At 45.5% G+C, this 23,328-nt stretch overlaps 1 protein-coding gene across 1 annotated transcript in view; it reads left to right on the forward strand.

Moving 5' to 3' along the window:
* Positions 1 to 21,275: 21,275 nt before the first annotated feature.
* LOC137634104 (uncharacterized) overlaps positions 21,276 to 23,328 on the forward strand; it is a 5,264-nt gene continuing 3,211 nt past the window's right edge. Inside the window, exons 1-3 of the mRNA XM_068366327.1 lie at positions 21,276 to 21,433; positions 21,907 to 22,028; positions 22,889 to 22,987. Of these exons, the coding sequence (XP_068222428.1) occupies positions 21,376 to 21,433; positions 21,907 to 22,028; positions 22,889 to 22,987 (279 nt within the window). The 5' untranslated portion in view covers positions 21,276 to 21,375. The remainder of the gene's footprint in view (positions 21,434 to 21,906; positions 22,029 to 22,888; positions 22,988 to 23,328) is intronic.

Consider the following 23,328-nt stretch of genomic DNA (forward strand, 5'->3'; position numbering starts at 1 on the left):
AATTCCTTTCTCACGACCTTAAAGGATGTTGTGACGAAAACCCGCAGGAACTCTGTCGCTAATTCCTGATGGAGTTATCCAGGAATCGTGTTACGTGAACCCTCCGGGGTTCACAAGACCAGGACCCAAAGGAACTGTGCCATAGTTACCAGTAGAGAGTCGGAAACCCCTGGGCAGTAGGCATCCCTCTGTCATAGGAGTAAAACTCTTGATGACGGTGGGCGCGCGGGAACACTTCGCAGGACGAGAGTTCAAAAACTCTCTGTCATGAGAGTAAAACTCTTGCGCATGCACAAACAATTCGCGCAACGAGTTTGAAAAACTCTCTGTTATAAGAGTTGTTTGCGCACTTCAGCTGATTGCGCGCGCCTAGTTGTTCGCGTGCACAGTGTTGGTTGCGCGCATATGGTTAGTCGTGCACGCCAAGTTGGACATGCATACCAATTTGGTCATGCGCGCTAATCCGATTGTGCGCCCTAATCCGGTTGTGAACGCCAGATCGGCCGTGCGTGCCAATCCAGTTGTGCGGGCATAAGGTTGGTAGTGCGCGCCAAATTGGACGTGCGCGCCACATCGGCCACTCGGTCCAATTTGGTCGTGCGTGCGAGAACTCACAGTGTGGCGGTGTACTCGCTGCTATGTTCACCCGTAGGTTCACGATAGCCTGTGTTGTGTGAGAGCGAACATTCAACACAACGAGAGTCCGCAAACTCTCTATCATGTAAGTATGACTATGGTTACGAGAACCAGAAGGTTCAGTGTGAACAGTGTTGCGAGACCCCAAAGGGTCAGCACAAACGAGAAACGGAAGTTTCTCTGTCACGAGACTCCGATGGGTCAGCGTGACTCAGGGCACGAGAGAAGAAAGGCCTAACGTAGCCTGTGTCGCGAGACACCGAAGGGTCAGCGCAACGAGAAACCAAAGTTTCCCTGTCACAAAACACCGAAGTGTCAGAGTCACTAAAGTTACGAGAGCCCAAGGGTTCAGCGTAAATAAAGTTACGAGAGCCAAAGGGTTCAGCGTAAATAAAGTTACGAGAACCCAAGGGTTCAGCGTAACTAATGTTACGAGACCCCGAAGGGTCAGCGTAATGAGAAACCGAAGTTTCCCTGTCACAAAACACCGAAGTGTCAGAGTGACTAAAGTTAAGTGAGCCCAAGGGATCTGCATAACTAATGTTACGAAACCCCGAAGGGTCAGCGTAACAAGGAACCGAGGCTCCTCTGCCACGAGACTCCGAAAGGTCAGCGTATTTGATGGTACAAGTTCCCGAAGGCTCAACGTTACCATCGTTACGAGAACCCGAAGGTTCAGCGTAACTGAAACCCGAAGGTTTCGAGCGGAGTCCCGAAGGATTCCTACTGTCATGGGAACCCGCAGGATCAACATGACGAGAGCCAAAAGGCTCACGATCACGCCAGCCCAAAAGGGTAATCGTAACGAGACCGCAAAGTGTCAAGGAGAACCAGCAGGTTTAAAGATCTAAAGATAACACCTCCGCAGGGGAGGTTTGTTCTCCCGAAGGAGAAATGACAAATTCGGAGATAATTTGTATTTTTCCTAACCATAAAAACCTTAGCTTTTTACATAGGGTATTACTTTCGGCGTAGCTGAAATGGCGAGCCATTAGATTTTTGACGAGGGTTAACTACCCCCGCGCTAGTTAGCAGGGGGTAGGGGAGGGGTAGCTAGCTACCCCTCCCCCTTCACACTCTGGTGAACTGACTCACTTCGTTTAGAGGTAGGACTTGACTTGGGGGAGAAGCTGGCGGGAAAATATGTGTAAATAGCTAAGGTTCGTATGGTTAGGAAAAATACAAATTATCTCCGAATTTGTCATTTGTTCCGTAACCGAAATACAAACCACGCTATTTACATAGGGTGACTTACCCCTTAGGAAGGGTGGAAAGTCCCCAGCCATACTGGCTTTGGCTTTACCCGGGGACTCAGAATCCGAGTGAGCAGCACTTCGAGAAAGAGAGTCCCTGCACCTCACAAGTTCCTTGCTCCGCAAAGAGCGTGCGGCCTACATAAGCTTGTGTGTGGAGGGATGAAGCGTGACTTGTCCTAGGCAGTCGACCTGAAGACCTTTAGAAGGAATTCTGGACTAGGACTATCCCAATACCACCTCGTCAGGATATGGGGGATGCGACAGTATTATCCTAATACTAGGAACACAAGGAAGCACGGTTTACCTGCAGAGGTTTGAGGTCAGCTATGCAGAGAACCTAGGATGCTGCTTTCCCCAAGAGAGGGGAGGATGAAGGAAGAAGTAAGGGCCAGACATACCTCTTTCATTCATGCAGTCTGACACCGGGTAACAATGCCCTCAACCTTCTGCTACTTGTCCATTAAGGAGCCTGAGGTTAGACCAGCTGTTGTGTAGCCACCACAGGCCGATAGAAAAACGTATCGAGGCTCCTGTGGGTCACATCCTGCAGGTAGTGGGCTGTGAAGGTCGTCCGACGCTTCCAGACTTCAGTTTGTAGCACCTGCGTCACAGAGTAGTTTTCTTGAAGACCAGTGACGTTGCGATGCTTCTGACATCGTGTGCTCTAAGGCTACATGACGGAGGAGGGTCTGGATTCAGGGCGAGATGGATGGTCCTTGAATCCAGGCTGCAAAGGTATTCTTGGTGACCCTCCTCTTCGTCCTTCCTGTGCTCCCAAACAGGGCTTGCACGTGAGGACGAACTGCAGCTGTTCTTTAAGATAACACCTCCAACTCCTTACTGGGCATAGTAGGAAAAGGCCTGGGTCATCTGTTACAGAACGGAGACTCGAAATCCTGAAGGAGTCGAACCCAAGGTTTGGGACTCCAAGATCTTGAGACTAATAACCGACTCAGAGACGAACCCAAACTCTACCTCTCCCTATCTTCTTGAATGGGCGAAGTCGTACGAGAGACCATGAAGTACGCTGATACGCTTGGCCGAAGCCAGAGCGAGCCGGAGCACCGTCTTCTAAGTCATGTGTCTATCAGATGACTAGCGTAATGGTTCACAGGGAGAAGTCTTAAGATCCCTAAGAACCCGAGCCATATTCCATGGAGGAGGTCTCACTTCCAACTGGGTGCAGGTAAGTTTGTAGCTTCGTATGAGCGAAGAAAGCTCCCGCAAGGAGGAATTGTCTAACCTTAGAGCCTGAAGGCCAGGCTTGAGGCTGAGCGATAGGCTTTACCGCCGAGAGCAAAAGGCGTATTTCCTCCCGCAGATGGACAATAACTCCGCTAACGCTGGAATAGTGGCATCGAGGGGAGAGATACCTCTCCCACGACACCAACCACAGAAGACTCTCCACCTCGCCTGGTGGACCCCTGCGGATGACTTCGCAGGTGTCAAGACATCCGCTCCGCGACCTGTTGCGGAACGCCTCTCTCCGTGAGGAGATGCTGGATGGACTCCAGGCGTGGAGCCGAAGCAGAGCTACGGCTTGTGGTAGATGTAATGGTGTGGTTGCTTTAGCTCTTGTCGTGGGGGAAGCCCTCTCGGGAGTTCCATCAAGGGATGCAGATGATCCGGAAACCACTCTGCATGATGCCGTAGCGGAGCTATCAGAGTCATCGACAGGTTGACCGATAGTCTGGTCTTGTTGAGACCCCCTTCCCCTCAGACCCAACGGTGGCAAGGCGTAGACGTCGATGTTGTCCCACCGATGTGGGAAGACATCTCGGCAGGGTGCCTTGGGGTCCGGGGCTGGGGAGAAGTACAGCGACAGCTTGAAATTCAAGGTTGTTGCGAACAGGACCACAAGGTCAGAGCTTGTTGGCTACTGGGGTGTAGGATATGCCACAGCGTTTTACGCTTTTAGTTAAGTTGGCACTACACGTTTTCTTTGTTGATGATAAGGATGAGGGGATAAGTGAGCGTCGGGATTGCCTGATGTTTGTTTTGTAATTTAATTATACACATATGTGCACTATTTTGAATTAAATATTTCTATTGAATGGAAGACTGTATACATTTTTTTTTTACTTTTTTGTATGAAAAAGAAGTATTGAGTTGGTACTGAAAAATATTGTATTGTTATTGTTGGCATCTGCCCAAAAGGCCGCGATTTATGCCCGCCTTGGTTCCTTTGTTAGATAAGCGTGGGCAGGCTCTGGAAACCACATGGAATTTGTGCATGCTGTGGTTCTGCAGTCTTTGTGATGTGCTGAGCTGCCCAGTGTACTCATCATAGTATTAAGTGACCGGTGTTGCTGTTAGCTAGGAGGCTGAATGCTTCTGGTTGTACAGCAACTTTTACCAGTGGTTATCTGTGAATTTAGTATTAGAATCGGCGTCCGGAAAATGTAAGTTTATTTTTTATGTTAAGTGAATCTTACCTGTGGAATTACTGTATTGTATTTTACATCATTTACATTATTTTGTATTTACATGATATTTACAGTATATACAGTATATTGTTTTACATGAATATTTACATTATTTTTTTGTATATTTATTGCTGCTTTTGTTTGCAGCGTCAAACCTCGCCTCTTTGATGGAATATATGAACGAACCAGAGGAAGAGTGTTTGATTTCACCCTTAGTAAAACGCCGGTATTCAGAACGTAGCTGCACTGGTGGTGTAGTGTTCTACATGGGGGTTCCAAAGACCACTCGGTACTCTCTATCTGCGATGCTCTGTTCCGACTGTCGGAGAGCACATTCCTTTGTCCGGAAGGAAGCGAGCTGATAGTGGTATTGAGTGGACTTCGGCTCATCTCAGTATCTCTACTGTGAGATGGGAAGACTGTTATGAAAAGGTACCTCCCCGCTTGATGAAATAAGCAACTATCATGGTGTTGTCGACCACGGAGTGACTTGCCGGGGCCTGTTGGAACTCTTGACGGGCCAGAATATGGCCTTCATCCCTAGCCAATTGATGTGGGGGTACCCTTCTAGTTCTGGCCATAGGCTTGAGATCCTTTGGTTCAGAACGTGGCACCCCCCCCCCCCTTCTTTGACGCGTCCGAGGACAGCATTAAATGCGGAGGAGGGACGAGAAGATCCACTCTCTAGCAAAAAACTTCGTAGGTCAACCACCACTGCAGGATCCCTCGTTCAGCAGGTACCATAGGATCAGAATGTCTGGGGAATCGTAGTCTTGATTCCGCCGTGACTTGAGTCGCCAAAGCAGGAGACTCATCCTGAGGCGAGCGTTTGGGACTAGAGGGGTCAAGGAGGAAGGTGACCTAGGAGGCGTAACCAGAAAAAGGCTAGAGACTCTCCTCGCCTAAGGAAAGGTTCTACTACTCTCCTCCGCCTTGCTATCCTGTCATCTGGTGGGAAGGCTTAATGGAGATTGGAGTCTAAAAACAAGCCTAGATATCCCAGTTGTTGCGATGGAAACAGAGAAAACTTCGAGATTTACCATGATCCTTAGATCTTGGCAAAGTCCCAGAGGCTTGTCTCGGAGTTGAAGAAGGGCCGATACCGAAACTTCCGGGGTAACCAGTCATCCAGAAAGCGAAGGAGGCGGATGCCGGATTCGGGATGAACTTCCTGTTGAATGCCTGCGGTGCTGTGGAAAGATCAAAGCACAGCACCTTGAACTGGTATATCTGTTGCCTAGGCTGAATTCCAAGTACTTCCTGTAAAGACGGATGAATTGGGATCTGGAAGTACCTGTCTTTCGGATCCAGTATGCGAGTGAAGTCTTGTGGTTTCCCTACAAGTCTGATCGAATCTGTTCTACCATACTGACCGAAGTTTGTACGACAAACTTGTTCAGGGCTAAGAAGACGATGGCGGGTCTCCAGCCTTCAGGCGCTTCTTACAAGAAAGAGTCGTTTGAAGAACCTTGGGAGGAGCCGCCGACAACCTTGGAGAGCATCCTTCTAGAGCATGGTCTCGCCCTCTGCCCGAGGGGCTAGCCCCTTTGCTGATCCCATGGCATAGGGGCTCAGCGACACTGGATTCGCTGACAGGGGAGGTAGAGATGCTACGAAACAGGACACGAAATCCCTGGCTGATCATGGAGATCGTTCAGGAATCGGCCCCGAGTTGCTGCCCCTTGAAGGTGCAAATCCAGGCATCCCCCCTCCCCCCCTGGGGGATGCAGGTAGGGGTTGCTAATCCTAGCGTTTGCGGCCTAGGCAGCCCCCTCTAGGATTATTGCCTTCCCAGGAGGGCTCCTCGCCCTTCGTCCCCGACAGGAGGGGGAAGCTGCATAGACACCTTGTCTAGCTGCCCGTGCCGGTTCTGATGTCCTAGGCTGAACAAGGCTGTTGAAGTTGAGGCGCTGGAGGCTTGTAGGGACTGGATGTAAGAGCCTTGGAGGAACGAACCGTGATACGATTTTCTCCACCTCTCTGTCGCTCGTTCCTTGTCCTTGGGCTGAAACAAGCCCCTTCCAAGGATGGAAGTGTGTCTGGGTTTGCCGATATCCACGATAGGGACCTTCTAGAGAAAACCTCTCGGTCACTGCATCTCAATGCTTCAACATCGAGTTTGTCCCCAAGTTCGACACTTGGTGTCGGGAAACGAAGGTGCACGTGTCCGAGAGGAGGAAAGTTCCATAACCTTCCCGGAGCTTCCTTGTATAAAACCTCGGGTCGCAATCGGATGGCCAGAGACTCAAGCTCGACGATCAGCCACGAGGTGGCCTGCCTGGTACCCAAGATTCCCAAAGTCGAGAATGTCACCTGCCGGACGGAGAGTTTCTCGCGGGAAAAACCCCCGGAAGGCCCGTTGCACGGAATGGTGGAGAGGAAGAGCTAAATCAGGCTACCCCATGATCTCGAAGTATTCCCTCTGTTGACGACTGACAGAGGCAGTGTCAGCAGCCACCGTTGGAGGGAAGGGGATCGGGCGATCCTGAGGAGAGGGATGATGGGGCCTTCCTGAAAAGGGAGAAGAATGTTACCCAGACTCTTCTGAAGATTCTTCTTGCTCTTATACGTGTCATGCTCTGCGCTTACGAGGTGAAGATCGTGAATATGACGATCTGAAAGTATGCGCTCCAGAAAGAAACTCGCCAGGTTGCCCGTGTTGCGAAACCCGACGGGAATCGCGGTCGAAACCGCCCTTGGCGCTCGCGCGATGGTACAATCGTTGGTTCGCGCGCGGGCGAACATGTGTGCGCATGCGCGCGGGCACGTAGGCGCGGTCGGAAGACCGAAAACGTGTAACCGAGCGATGGCGCGTCGGCGAGCGATGGTTCTTTGCGGGAGATGGCGCGTTGGCGAGCGATGGCGCGTAGCGACCGACCGCGTACAGGAGAACCAATGCATGGCCGCGTACGGCGATCTGAAGCGTGGGCGCGTTGAAAACGCTAACGGGCAGGCGAAGAATCGCGCGCGATCGCTACGAGATCGATGGAGCGCGGTTGCGCGGCCAGAAGATATCAGCGAGGGGCAGAACCAGATGGTGAGGTTGCGCATAATAGCGAACGCTCGTAGGCGAGTACAGAAGACTTCTCGTGGGCGCGCGGGCGCTCAGAGACTCGTTCAAATCTAGAGCACAAGAGATTGTCGGCGAGGAGGTGAAGGAATCATCTCTTTCGCCTCCACCCACATCTGGAAGCTCGTGGAGAACGCTGGTGCGCATTGCGCACATCAGGAAAGGGCGAGAAGATGTGCGCTGGCGAGCAGGCGATCGTGGGAGTAAAAAGAAGGAACAATCTCCTTGCCTGTGCCTAGATCCAAAGATCGTTGGCGCGCATTGCGCACATTAGAAAAGGGCGCGCAGATGTGTGCTGGCGCGCAGATGTGTGCTGGCGCGCAGATGTGTGCTGGCGCGCAGGCGATCGTGGGCGTACAGGAGACCGTTGGCGCACAAGGCGCGTAGCAGGAAAAGGGCGTCCAGAAGTGCGCTGGCGAGCTGAAGAGAGCTGGCGCACAGAAGGTCTCAGAGGCGCAGGTGAGCGCTGGCGTGCAGGTGAGCGCTGGCGATCAGGAGATCTACGGCGAGACTCAGCTATAGGAGATCGCAGGAGAGAAGTCTGGAACACAGCAGGAGAGCGCAAGAGCGCTCGCGCGCAGGAAAACGTGGGCGCACAGGTAAAACCTGACACTTAAGGGACTTACCCACATTGTGGAGTAAGCCCTTTTGCCCCGAAGGAACCGGTGCTCGTTGGAAACGTGGTACGTTGGCGCCCACTGCGCATCTGTGTCCAGGAGAAGGTCTGGCAGGAGGATCCTCTGCGGGGAAGGTGAAGATGAAGATGACCACAGGCAGGGCACCATCATCAGACTTCCGAAGAGGAGTCTCTGGAGTGAACTCCCCCAAGGGGGAGAAGCACTTGCAGGAGAGACCGTGGCATCAGCTGCCCCCGAAGGGGACTGAGCCCTCAGCAGCAACAGCAACAACAGCAGGAGACTTCTGAAGAGGAGTCTCTGTGGTGAACTTCCCCCCCGGGGAAGAAACACTCGCAGGAGAGACCGTAGGGCTCAGCTGCCCCCCGAAGGGGACTGAGCCTTCAGCAACAACAGCAGAAGGAGTCCTCCGAAGAGGAGTCTCTATGAGTGTCCTCTCTCGCGAACGAGAGAGGAATACTTCGTAGAAGAGACTGAAGATGGAGCCCATAGGGCCAAAGGGTCAGCCAGTGACCTAGGAGCCAACCTCCAAAGAAGCACTCTTGCAGCTGCTCAGCCCCTTGAGCGTAGCTGCAGGTGAGACCGCTCAGCACCAAGAGCATAGTCGCACAAAAACTATGGTCCGAGAATGTAACCGCTCAGCCCCTTGAGCAAGGTTACAAAAGCGGTCGCTCAGCACCAAGAGCAAAACCACCGGAGGACCAGGAACATATCATAATTATTAATGGTAAGAGAAGTTTCCCCCTCGGAAGGGAAGTTACCCACCCAAGGAGGCGAACCTCCTGAGAGTTCTAAGATGAACTGAAGAGCTGTCGGTTGTCTCGGGAGAACTTCCAGGAGAAGGAGACACGCCCCTGACGAAGTCCTATAGAGGAGGCAGCAACAGCCGACTCCCCGAGTCCCAACAAGACAGCGCTGCTTCGTTGTCACATTAGGCAAACGGAAAACAGATCGTTAACTGTGAAAATAAAACACAATTAGTTAACATTCATTCCCCCAGGAAGACTCCGAAGAGGAAACCCGAGGGAAAAGAACACAAGAATTACACAACAGGCAAGAGCCCTCAACCCCACCTACACTCACGGGAAGGGGGAAGGGCGAGAACTGAAACAAAAACAGAATTATAACAGTTAAAATTATGCAATTCATTAAAGAATGTTCACTAAAAGTAAGAACGAAAAACCCCGAAGGGAGACGTTCTAAAAAGCTGAAAAGTTAACAAATACAATTAGATTTTCATAATAAAAATATAATTGAGATAAAAAGTACTGCGTAGCAACTCCACCCGAAAGGAGGAGCTATCGTAGTGTGTAGAAAACGTAGTATAAGGGTTAACGACCTCCAGAGAGAGAGAGAGACCGTAGTCAAACTACACTCTCGCGTTCCTACGCTGAACCCCACCTTCCCCATAGGAAAAGATTAGAGCGGAGAAACAAAATAATAAGTCCAGCGATGACGACTCCCCACGGCACCCGTGGAAGGAGCCGACCGAAGGACCAAGGGAGAGATCCCGGTCCATGAAATTACATCGTAGTGGCCTGACTGCCGGCGGCTACACGGTGATATCGTACATACACACACACAGCACGAACACTGAAAAGGAAACTTACTGATTTCTATAATCAAATATATACATAAACATAAAAATATGTTTACATATATATATATGAGTAAAAGAAAAGAAAGTAATTAAGTAAAGACAAAACAATAAATGGCTGCCATGCGAGGACGGGAACAGAGACATCCGTTCGTCGTCCGAGCCAAAAGCGAAGTGAGTCAGTTCACCAGTGTGTGAGGGGGGAGGGGTAGCTAGCTACCCCTCCCCTACCCCCTCCTAACTAGCGCGGGGGTAGTTAACCCTCATTAAAAATCTAATGGCTCGCCATTTCAGCTACGCCGAAAGTAATACCCTATGTAAATAGCGTGGTTTGTATTTCGGTTACGGAACAATGTCACTTTAGATAAGGCTTTCGCTCCGCCCCTGAAGGAGAACTATAAGTGTAACGGAGGACCGCCGATGACCAGAGCCGGTCTTCTCTCGAGAACGAGAGACTCGTTCCCCCAAAGGAGTGACCTGCTTCGGAGAAAGCTCTGCCTCCGCCCCTGGTGAATCAGCAAACTCCTACAATTTATCTCTCGCGAACGAGATAGTTCTCCTGAAGGAAATCGCCTTAGACAAGCTTTCTCCCAGCTCTATGGGAAAAAGCGTAGGCTTAATAATATATCTCGCGAACAAGGGAGAAATCCTCCCGAAGGAGGACATCGCCTAAGACAAGCTTTCTCCCAGCTCTATGGGAAAAACGCATAGACGTAATAATATCTCTCTCGCGAACGAGAGAGAAGTCCTCCTGAGGGAGGACATCACCTAAGACAAGTCCTCTCGAAGGAGGACATCACCTAACTTTCTCCCAGCTCTATGGGAAAAAAACGTAGGCGTAATAATCTCTCTCTAGTCCTCCCGAAGGAGGACATCGCCTAAGACAAGCTTTCTCCCAGCTCTATGGGAAAAAAGCGTAGGCATAATCATCTCTCTCTCGCGAACGAAAGAGAATTCCTCTTGAAGGAGGACATCACCTAAGGCAAGCTTTCTCCCAGCTCTATGGGAAAAAAGCGTAGGCGTAATATCTTTCTCCCGAACGAGAGAGAGGTCCTCCCGAAGGAGGACATCGCCTAAGACAAGCTTCCCCCCAGCTCTATGGGAAAAAAGCGTAGGCGTAACAATCTCTCTCGCGAACGAGGCGCGGTCGGAAGACCGAAAACGTGTAACCGAGCGATGGCGCGTCGGCGAGCGACGGTTCTTTGCGGGAGATGGCGCGTTGGCGAGCGATGGCGCGTAGCGACCGACCGCGTACAGGAGAACCAATGCATGGCCGCGTACGGCGATCTGAAGCGTGGGCGCATTGAAAACGCTAGCGGGCAGGCGAAGAATCGCGCGCGATCGCTACGAGATCGATGGAGCGCGGTTGCGCGGCCAGAAGATATCAGCGAGGGGCAGAACCAGATGGTGAGGTTGCGCATAATAGCGAACGCTCGTGGGCGAGTACAGAAGACTTCTCGTGGGCGCGCGGGCGCTCAGAGACTCGTTCAAATCTAGAGCACAAGAGATTGTCGGCAAGGAGGTGAAGGAATCATCTCTTTCGCCTCCACCCACATCTGGAAGCTCGTGGAGAACGCTGGTGCGCATTGCGCACATCAGGAAAGGGCGCGCAGATGTGCGCTGGCGAGCAGGCGATCGTGGGAGTAAAAAGAAGGAACAATCTCCTTGCCTGTGCCTAGATCCAAAGATCGTTGGCGCGCATTGCGCACATTAGAAAAGGGCGCGCAGATGTGTGCTGGCGCGCAGGCGATCGTGGGCGTACAGGAGACCGTTGGCGCACAAGGCGCGTAGCAGGAAAAGGGCGTCCAGAAGTGCGCTGGCGAGCTGAAGAGAGCTGGCGCACAGAAGGTCTCAGAGGCGCAGGTGAGCGCTGGCGTGCAGGTGAGCGCTGGCGATCAGGAGATCTACGGCGAGACTCAGCTATAGGAGATCGCAGGAGAGAAGTCTTGAACACAGCAGGAGAGCGCACTTAAGGGACTTACCCACATTGTGGAGTAAGCCCTTTTGCCCCGAAGGAACCGGTGCTCGTTGGAAACGTGGTACGTTGGCGCCCACTGCGCATCTGTGTCCAGGAGAAGGTCTGGCAGGAGGATCCTCTGCGGGGAAGGTGAAGATGAAGATGACCACAGGCAGGGCACCATCATCAGACTTCCGAAGAGGAGTCTCTGGAGTGAACTCCCCCAAGGGGGAGAAGCACTTGCAGGAGAGACCGTGGCATCAGCTGCCCCCGAAGGGGACTGAGCCCTCAGCAGCAACAGCAACAACAGCAGGAGACTTCTGAAGAGGAGTCTCTGTGGTGAACTTCCCCCCCGGGGAAGAAACACTCGCAGGAGAGACCGTAGGGCTCAGCTGCCCCCCGAAGGGGACTGAGCCTTCAGCAACAACAGCAGAAGGAGTCCTCCGAAGAGGAGTCTCTATGAGTGTCCTCTCTCGCGAACGAGAGAGGAATACTTCGTAGAAGAGACTGAAGATGGAGCCCATAGGGCCAAAGGGTCAGCCAGTGACCTAGGAGCCAACCTCCAAAGAAGCACTCCTGCAGCTGCTCAGCCCCTTGAGCGTAGCTGCAGGTGAGACCGCTCAGCACCAAGAGCATAGTCGCACAAAAACTATGGTCCGAGAATGTAACCGCTCAGCCCCTTGAGCAAGGTTACAAAAGCGGTCACTCAGCACCAAGAGCAAAACCGCCGGAGGACCAGGAACATATCATAATTATTAATGGTAAGAGAAGTTTCCCCCTCGGAAGGGAAGTTACCCACCCAAGGAGGCGAACCTCCTGAGAGTTCTAAGATGAACTGAAGAGCTGTCGGTTGTCTCGGGAGAACTTCCAGGAGAAGGAGACACGCCCCTGACGAAGTCCTATAGAGGAGGCAGCAACAGCCGACTCCCCGAGTCCCAACAAGACAGCGCTGCTTCGTTGTCACATTAGGCAAACGGAAAACAGATCGTTAACTGTGAAAATAAAACACAATTAGTTAACATTCATTCCCCCAGGAAGACTCCGAAGAGGAAACCCGAGGGAAAAGAACACAAGAATTACACAACAGGCAAGAGCCCTCAACCCCACCTACACTCACGGGAAGGGGGAAGGGCGAGAACTGAAACAAAAACAGAATTATAACAGTTAAAATTATGCAATTCATTAAAGAATGTTCACTAAAAGTAAGAACGAAAAACCCCGAAGGGAGACGTTCTAAAAAGCTGAAAAGTTAACAAATACAATTAGATTTTCACAATAAAAATATAATTGAGATAAAAAGTACTGCGTAGCAACTCCACCCAAAAGGAGGAGCTATCGTAGTGTGTAGAAAACGTAGTAAAAGGGTTAACGACCTCCAGAGAGAGAGAGAGACCGTAGTCAAACTACACTCTCGCGTTCCTACGCTGAACCCCACCTTCCCCATAGGAAAAGATTAGAGCGGAGAAACAAAATAATAAGTCCAGCGATAACGACTCCCCACGGCACCCGTGGAAGGAGCCGACCGAAGGACCAAGGGAGAGATCCCGGTCCATGAAATTACATCGTAGTGGCCTGACTGCCGGCGGCTACACGGTGATATCGTACATACACACACACAGCACGAACACTGAAAAGGAAACTTACTGATTTCTATAATCAAATATATACATAAACATAAAAATATGTTTACATATATATATATGAGTAAAAGAAAAGAAAGTAATTAAGTAAAGACAAAACAATAAATGGCTGCCATGCGAGGACGGGAACAGAGACATCCGTTCGTCGTCCGAGCCAAAAGCGAAGTGAGTCAGTTCACCAGTGTGTGAGGGGGGAGGGGTAGCTAGCTACCCCTCCCCTACCCCCTCCTAACTAGCGCGGGGGTAGTTAACCCTCATTAAAAATCTAATGGCTCGCCATTTCAGCTACGCCGAAAGTAATACCCTATGTAAATAGCGTGGTTTGTATTTCGGTTACGGAACAATGTCACTTTAGATAAGGCTTTCGCTCCGCCCCTGAAGGAGAACTATAAGTGTAACAGAGGACCGCCGATGACCAGAGCCGGTCTTCTCTCGAGAACGAGAGACTCGTTCCCCCAAAGGAGTGACCTGCTTCGGAGAAAGCTCTGCCTCCGCCCCTGGTGAATCAGCAAACTCCTACAATTTATCTCTCGCGAACGAGATAGTTCTCCCGAAGGAAATCGCCTTAGACAAGCTTTCTCCCAGCTCTATGGGAAAAAGTGTAGGCTTAATAATATATCTCGCGAACAAGGGAGAAATCCTCCCGAAGGAGGACATCGCCTAAGACAAGCTTTCTCCCAGCTCTATGGGAAAAACGCATAGACATAATAATATCTCTCTCGCGAACGAGAGAGAAGTCCTCCTGAGGGAGGACATCACCTAAGACAAGTCCTCCCGAAGGAGGACATCACCTAACTTTCTCCCAGCTCTATGGGAAAAAAACGTAGGCGTAATAATCTCTCTCTAGTCCTCCCGAAGGAGGACATCGCCTAAGACAAGCTTTCTCCCAGCTCTATGGGAAAAAAGCGTAGGCATAATCATCTCTCTCTCGCGAACGAAAGAGAATTCCTCTTGAAGGAGGACATCACCTAAGGCAAGCTTTCTCCCAGCTCTATGGGAAAAAAGCGTAGGCGTAATATCTTTCTCCCGAACGAGAGAGAGGTCCTCCCGAAGGAGGACATCGCCTAAGACAAGCTTCCTCCCAGCTCTATGGGAAAAAAGCGTAGGCGTAACAATCTCTCTCGCGAACGAGAGAGAGAAGTTCCCCTCGAAGGAGGAACAAGCATTAGACTTGCTTTTTCCCAGTTCAAGGGAAAAAAGCACAGTCTTCGGTGACGAGGTAGCCGAAGCAAACTCGTCTGCTTCCCATCAACAAGCCTTGTTCACGTTGAAGGTTGACAATGGTTGCTACCTCTTAATGTGGGCAGCTCACGAGCTACCACAAGAAGCGCAGGATAATGAACAGGGTGGCCATCGATTGGCCTTGTGTTCTATGTTGCTGCTATCTGTTGAAAAGAAAAGTTGTGATTAATTACAATTCATGCTCCGCTACACAACATGAACTAATTGGGGAATGAATCACCTTCCTTATAAGATAATTCCTCGAAAGGGAGCTGAACTGTTATACACTTTAACTCAGTAATGAAACAAACACACGGAGTGTTGAGAACCTGCCGACCATCGGCACAGTGTAGGACGGCAAGGTAGGGGAGTAGTATAAACACAATGACAACTACATAACGGCGGAAGCCGTCGGATACGTTGTCAACAGTAATTAAAGATACAAGTATCTAACAAAAAACCTATATTTCCATTTATACATATATGCACACATATATATGTATAAGATAAATGAAAACACACACAAGAGAAAAAGAAAAAATGACAAAAACAATCAAGGCAAGTCTTTGGGGGAGAGAAAGGCAGCATGTCCGTCCTCTACCGAGCCATAAAGTAAAGTGGTTACTCAGCCGAGAGGTGTGAGTGAGCGGGATAGCCAGTCTACCCCAACCCCCATCCGCTAACTAGTGGATGGGGTAGTTATTCCTCACTAAAATTATCATGGCTCGTCTTTCAGCTACGCCGAAAGTATACCCTATAAATAGCAGAGGGTTTGTATCTATGCCGGAACAACTCATAATTGGGTGGTTTCACCCAATAATCATAGTTAGAAATACAAAAAACACAAGATAGAGAGTAGGAAAAATATATGGTTCGTATATTGGGCTAGACATAAAAGTGTGATATATCTACCTTATTTTATTAAAATCAGGGTAAATATATGATACTATAATTCCTAGCCAAATGCATGAACAATATATTTTTCCTACTCGCTATCTTGTGTTTTATGCATTTCTGACCATGATTATTGGGGGCAAGCCACCCGTTCATGAGTTTCTGGACCCCCTTATATACAGACAATCATGGGAACCCCAGTGGGAAACCAGGATTTCTTGGGAGAGGAAATGACATAAATGAGTGATTTGCAGCAATAATAATGGTCAGAAATGCAAAATAAGCCCAAGAAAACCAGTTGGAAAAAAATATGGTTCATGTAGGTAGCTGAAAATAAGCCCAAGACATGATTATTTAACACTTTTGAGATTTATAAAAGAGTTCAGAACCTAAAAAAACCCAACTAACGTAACCTAGTAGTTTCCAGGTCACAACCCCTAGCCTGGGGGGCTTGACCTCCTTCCCAGGTCACAACCCCTAACCAGGGGGGTGGGGACAAGCCCCCTCCCTCAGACTCCCCCTCCGAGGTCAAAACCACTAGCTGGAAACCCCCCTCCCCCCCCCCCACCCCTTACAAGGTCACACTCTAAAAGTAAATCACAAATAAATCCCTACATTATGATAAAGTAAATCACAAATAAAACCCTACATTATGATAAAACAAATCACAAACAAATCCTTACATTATGATAAAGTAAATCAAATAAATCCTTACCTTTTGATTGACACACTCTTTTTCCTTCTTTTTTTTTTTCTTGGCAATCTTTACGGAAACTTTGCAGTAGAAAATGAGCTGGCCTTCCCTGAAAATTAAGTCAGAATCAGACCTGTGAAGTATTATTTCACTGTTATTTTTTAATTTCACAAGAAACAATAGCTTTACACGGAACAGAGAGGATTTCGACCATAATCAATTGCCAACATAAATGAAATTACACTAAATTTTGAAATAGATTAATGTGCTTATCTTGGGTTCCCTCTTGGAGACGTCTTTACGTGATGGTGATTAAGTTGAAACTGAAGGGGAAGGTGGAAAAAAAATTGCTACGGTAGAACAACATCCCGGAACTTATGAAGAAGTACATGTAAGCTATTAATTGGTTTAAGTCATTGTAAATGCACAGAAAAAAAGCATGTGCAATAATTCCCCTTCAGTCTCTTAGATGTAAACAATGGATTTAAAGTGGAAAACATACTTCACATTTTAATCGACCTAAAGAAGCAAAATATGGTTTTTTTATTATTTTTAAATATATACTTAAATTACTAGCAAAACTGAAATTCACTATAAGAAAGAGATGAGCGCTGGCTAGTTTGGCATTTTACTCTACAGTATATATACTGTATGTTGAAGTGGGGGGATGGGGCATAATAACTTATGTATCGGTATTGGGAGACTGATGGCGAGTTGTTGATATACAAGTTATTATGCCGCAGCCCCTATTAAACATATAGAGAAAAATACCAAACTAACCAGCCCTCTAACATTTCTTATAGCAAATTCCAGTTTTGCTAGTAATTAAAGTATCATATATTTACCAAAATTGGTAACTTTAAGTATATAGGATTTAGAGTATTTAGGGGCCTTTGTATAACGGTGGACAGGACCTCATTACTGCATAGAACATCTTAGATTTCATTGCCTAACTTGACCTACAACCAGAATCCTTACCTAACGTCAGATGTGACCCCCACAGAATACCGTATTCTTAGCAATAGGGCTGAAAATAAGGGAGTTATGGGGCATGGCTATCATCATAAATACACCCCTTCAATTACAAGTTATAATGCCCTAACTAATATTGCAATGATCAGCTATTTGTATTATTGTACTGTATAACAGGGTAATGTAACCTAGGGAAAAAAAACTTTCTATTAAAGAGTATTTCTAATATGGAAAGACTAAGGTTTTCTTCGAAAATTGCATTAATTTCCTTCACAAATAAAGTTAATGATATACCCTAATCCTACGACCTCAACATTATGACAACCGGGTTCGGATTTGATGTTGTTTAATGCATATTTTTGCCTTGATTAAACTCACTTCAAATAATACTATGCTACGAGTATTCATACCACACATTAAAACACAAGATAATTAATATACTTTTATCCTGGTCAAAATAACGTAAAATACAAGAGAATTCTTGAAAACCTTACGTAATAGCGGATGGTGGGCAGATTGGACTTGGATTTGGGAAAGGACGGTAAACAAAGCGATGATTCGAACTTTTAGACTCGATGCTACATTCCTCACTCCACAATGCCTAGTATTACGAACAGGATCATGATGAAACTGTCCGGGAAGATCTAAATGTAAAAGTTGATCAGAATTATGAATTCTGTCCAAGAATTCATACCAGAATAAAACTGTTTATTAAAACATCATAAAAGACTTTTATCATCATTAAAAAGCTGTAATCTTCTTTTTTCTTTTTTGTCTTACAAGTCTCGGCGTCATGTCGCAAAGAGAGGTAAGATTCAAGCTTTTCAGAATTCATAAAAAGCTTCTCGGATTCCTATAATTTCACATTTAGTGTCTTTGATGCATTCCCATCTGCACGTCAATTTAGTCTCTCATAAATGATTTTTCTCATATCGTTTATTTATTTCCTTGTTTCCTTTCCTCACTGGGCTATTTACCCTGTTGGAAAGCTTGGGCTTACAGCATCTTGCTTTTCCAACTTGGGTTGTAGCTTAGCAAGAATTAATAATAATAATAATAATAATAATAATAATAATAATATAATTGAGGGCACTACTGGACTGCAGTCTGCTGAAAATTCATTGCCCTTAGTTACCTTCCACACAGACAGCACAGGTTGCATACTTTTATTTCTATCTCATGATGTCATAACATGTCCAATATATAGGGCAGCTTCTTTGGTTGGCGAATGAAGATTCAATATTCAAATTTCCCTAATTCTATGTTAATGCTTCTAAGTTTTCTTAATTATTTACAGCAATACATATGCTTTGTTGTATCATCACCTTCTGCAGACTGCATAAGTTGTAAAGCCTATAATTTTCACTAGTTTCCAATTCTTTTTTAAGGTTATCACATTGAATGTCTTTATTACTGTTTCAGCTTAGTGTTAGGAGACGGTATTTCACCTACAGTATGTGTAATCTGCCATTAACAACCCAAGTTCCCAACTTGGTCATTACTGCTTTCTTTTATTCTATTTGCTTTTACTGTAATTTCATTTACCAATTTACGTCTTATTTCTTTCTTGAGCTCTTGCTTTCTAAACTTTTTTACTTCAATTTCAATATCATATTATTGGCATATTCCTATGAGTTTGTTCCGCAGCATTTCCCATAAGGTTCCCTTATTTGGTTTTCCACTATTTCCATAAAGTTTTAATCATATGATGTAATGTTGTTATGAAACAGCATCAACTTTTTTATACTCTATTCTATTCTCAACTGGTCATACCTCGGTTTATGCTATATTAACCCCTATGGTTGCTACTTATTCAAACATCCATTTCATAATCTTTTGATGTAGGCCTATACCATATAGCACTTTTATACTTCCTTTATCTTTATAACACCTAATATCTCAGTATTTGCAAGCATGGTAGTTTACAATTACTGCATCTTATATCTTTATTGTCACTAGCAATGCCAAATCTCCTACTGTGTTGCGATACTACCGTTAAAGAGTTATGGGGTCTTTTGACTGGCCAGACAGTACAACATTGGACCCTTCTCTCTGGTTACAGTTTATTTTCTCTTTACCTACACACACACACCGAATAGTCTGGCCTATTCGTTACATATTCTCCTCTGTCCTCATACAACAAACAACACTTCACAACTAGGAAACAGATATGAATAGTTCTTCTCGAGTTCTGTCATAGACTATACTTCAGGGGTTTCTCCGTTAAAATGGGACAAGGCACAAATGATGCTCCACCAACCTCATATCCCGGTAGGACTTCTACTCCTTCAACAGCCAATGAATCCTTTACTGCAAAATCAAAATGACCTGTCACCAACTCACATGAATTTCAAACAGCAAATAGAAGTAACTTCCTCTCCTCCTATTCCCTTCAAAATGACACAATCTCCTGTGGGAGACTGTTCCACCAGCGGGTATACACCTCGTGTCACCATGCTATCAAGGTCTATAGAATAGCAATTCTATAGACCTTGCACGTTATGGTTACAACCCCTGTCGCACAATATCTTGACCAGGATCTGCTCGCTTCCATCCACAGCTGCAAACCTACTTTCATAAATATACAGCTTAAAGGCATCCACGCTGCTTGGGGTTGTCCTTTTTCTCATGTAAACGTTAGCTGGTTTATTTTCCTCATCGCCCTTTCCCGTTTGATTCTTTGTCTTTGTATTCTGTGGAGTTGAATTATCCTTAACCACTTGGGAGACTACTTTCGGTTGGTTTGACCAACTTTCGTTGCTGATATGGCCTTATTTGCCACACTCATAACAGACAATACTGTATTAATCTTCTGCACGTCTTTCACAACACCTTAAGGAGGACGATTCGACAACTCTTGTTGTGGTACCATCATATTCCGCACATTCTGCTTTGGAATAGTATCAGTGGTATTTTTGCTATAACTATTGAACTTGTTCCCATAGTTATTACTGAACTGGTTTCCATGGTTCAGTGAATACTTGACACTTGGTCGGCACGACGGCTTTACCAAGTTTCTTCACCTCTCTCTCTCACAAGTACGCTCGAATATGTTCAGGAATTCCTCATAAATATTGTTCCAGCACTATCAGATCTTCTAAATCAGCCATCTCTCTCACTTTGGCAGCCTGTATCCATCTCTTAAAACATCGTCGTGTCTGATAAGCGTAATCCAGGAAAGTCATTTTCTCGTCGTTCCACAAACTTCGGAAACTTTCATTATAAAATTCAGGGGTCATCTGATGCACTTGCAGCACACTTCCCTCAACGTCTTGATACTCCTTCCTCTGATCCTGAGACAAGGAAAGATATGCACTGCGACCATCTCCAATTAAAACACTCACCAATAAGCCAGACCATTCATCTTCTGGCCATTCCATCGTCGACGTTACTGTTTCAAAATTATTGAAGAACTCGTCTGGAGCTTCTTCTGTGAATTTCGGGATCAACCTCTGTGCCTTTGCCCCATCAAACACAGGATCGTGCATAGCAGGGGTCACAGTACATAAATAAAATATAAATAAAATCATTAATAAACTACTGTATTTACTCTTCATTAAACCAGCTTTGTAAGATTATATATACATAATATATATATATATATATATATATATATATATATATATATATATATATATGTATGTATATATATGTATATATATATATATATATATATATATATATAAATGGTAGTTTTCCCATAATTTATTCTTTAAATTTGTGCTTTCAAATATCAAGCAACTCCTTGATTCTTGATTTCACTTTAACTAAATAATAACTTACACGTAGGGAAACACTTATGAATGACTAGTGAATCTACCCTGGTCAGGATTCGAGGCTTAACCATTTAAATTTCAATACAGAAAAGGCTGTGACTCATCTAATTAACTATAACCTAGACATGTGAATCACAAACCCGTACAGATGGTTCAACTACTGTCGGATGATGTAAGCGTGGGAGTAATAAAAGGTTATATTAATAATGAGTTGTAAAGCACAGGTTAATGGATATGAAATTGAAATGGATGACCGTTACCCTCTGTTCATAGTCCTACATGTTTATGTCAGAATAATCCATTGTTTACTTGACAGATGTTACCAATACAGAGTCAGTCATTATAATCTGGTCTTGAAAAGCCTCAATTTAAACTAGTGTTTTATTATCAATTAAAGGTTCATATCCTGTATCAGTATTCTAAGGAAATCCTCGCCTTATAAGGTCTAGTGTTTACTGGCAAGGACACGCGATAGCTTTACATAAAAATACACCCTGACCCGTAGAAGCGTTTAGTTATTCCCTCGCCTTCCGATCGAAGACACGTGCGCCATTTGCTTCAAAATCTTGGTCTTTTAATTTGCGTCCTTTAAGAATTCAACATGAAGACCCTGGCCTTGGGTTTTCTAGCGTCACTCTTGTTGGTCTCTTACTGTACAGGTAATCCTGAAAAGTGAAGTGTTCTTTGTGACTTTCCGAATTCATGATAGATAGACTAAGAACAACAGCCATAGGCATTGATAGGCATTTTAGCTATTCATAGATTAAAATGTGAATAGATGAAAAATGGCAACTTACACTTTGTTGAACACATGACCTGAAATCGGATTTCTTATAGATTTAAATATGTTAATGGCCAGATAAAATTCGGAAAATATAATGGAGTCGAAGAGATTTAAAACTCCTACACAAACTTTTTTTTTTTTTCGAAAAACTATTGATTACCATTTACTACCTTTGGTCCCTTATTCTTGATTAGCTCTTGGTTTTTTGAACCGTCTTCTGACCCGAGGAGATACAAAAGATATTTGCCTGACAGTTCAATCAGAGTGGATGATTATCTACTGGATGATGATTTTAGGGTTCCCAAAAATGCTTGCTTAATGGCCATTTTAATTTTTTCCTCTTCGCAGGGTTCAAGAGTTGTTTTGCAAGGAAGGAACTTAAACAAATGGCCAAGATGCGAATGGAAAACCCGTGTATGGCACCAACTGACCGTTTTGTTCAGCTAGAAGTGCCCGATGGGTTTGACTCCGTAAGTTTTGAGCAGTTGAGTTTATTTAAATGGATAGGCTTGTAAAATTATTCATTATTGTTCCATGAATAACATTTGTTACAAAAAAAAAATGTCACAGGAAGGTCAAATAAATAGGTAAGCATGTTGAAAATCCAGTTTCCCGAATTTCATATAAAGTACAACTTGAAGGTAGTTTAAACTTTAGTTTGGCTATAGCAGAAGCCGAATAGTCATTTCATAATGTGTTTGCTATACAACGTTTATATTAGATCTGGAATGTTTTCTTAATTAATAGTTAGGGATTCATTTTGAAAGATAGAAGAATTCTCTATTTGAAGATGTCCATTAGAAAGAAACATTTCCATTTTCTGACGCCCATGTAAGTCCAACATCTCTTACTGGAGAAATCTTTGTGGTGCGAATGTGGGTCAAACATCCATATTTGCAGATGTTCATGTGGTGAAAACATCTATATTTGGAGACGTAAATGTAAGACAAACATCTCAATTTGAGGATGTCCGTTAGGGGTAAGCATCTCTATATGAATTATCTATTTATTTTAAAAGGAGATTAACCAACTCAATGTTCAAATTTGAGTCTAACAGAGCTAGGCCGATTAACATTGGAAAGAAAAATATTATTATTGATACAAAATAACTAAATAGAATAAAATATACATTAAATATGACAGATAAAAATATAGATAAAACATATCCCCAAGAAGGACTTCGTGATTTTGGTCCCTAAAGGGATTCAATGTATTTTTCAATCCTGTGTCCCCAACCTGGACGGTGTCCCAATTTCAACTGTGTCTAGCTGCTACTGATGCATTTCTATTAACTTTTGCCATCTAAAGAACATTATTTCTTTTTCCACAGGTCACGCCAGGTACTGTAAAGGTGAAGCGGTGCGACGGATATTGTTGGAAGAAGAAGACTGGCTGTTTGCCAACGAAAACGAAGATGATATATTTTAACGTGAGGATCGTACGACTCTTTGCCAGACTTTATACTAAGATAGCTCTAGAAATTTTGAGGCGAAAAACGAGAAAACGTCTAACCAATGCATTAACTTCGTCATGTCAAACTTACAAATATCAATAAGAGATTCCTGAGTCATAGTTATCTATTCTTCCATAAAACGTAATATAAGATAAAGTATTTGTTCAGATAATTTGGTCTTCCTTGAGGTGAATAATTAAAAGAAACAAAGGAAAAGGTATTACTTTGTAACGATAGATATGCAGACTGTTTGCTGAAAGACAACTGGTCGGTAACAATCCGTCGAAAAAAATTAACATAAATTATAAAAAGAAAAT

Source organism: Palaemon carinicauda, chromosome 44 (assembly GCF_036898095.1).
Source record: "Palaemon carinicauda isolate YSFRI2023 chromosome 44, ASM3689809v2, whole genome shotgun sequence".
Classification (NCBI taxonomy): domain Eukaryota; kingdom Metazoa; phylum Arthropoda; class Malacostraca; order Decapoda; family Palaemonidae; genus Palaemon; species Palaemon carinicauda.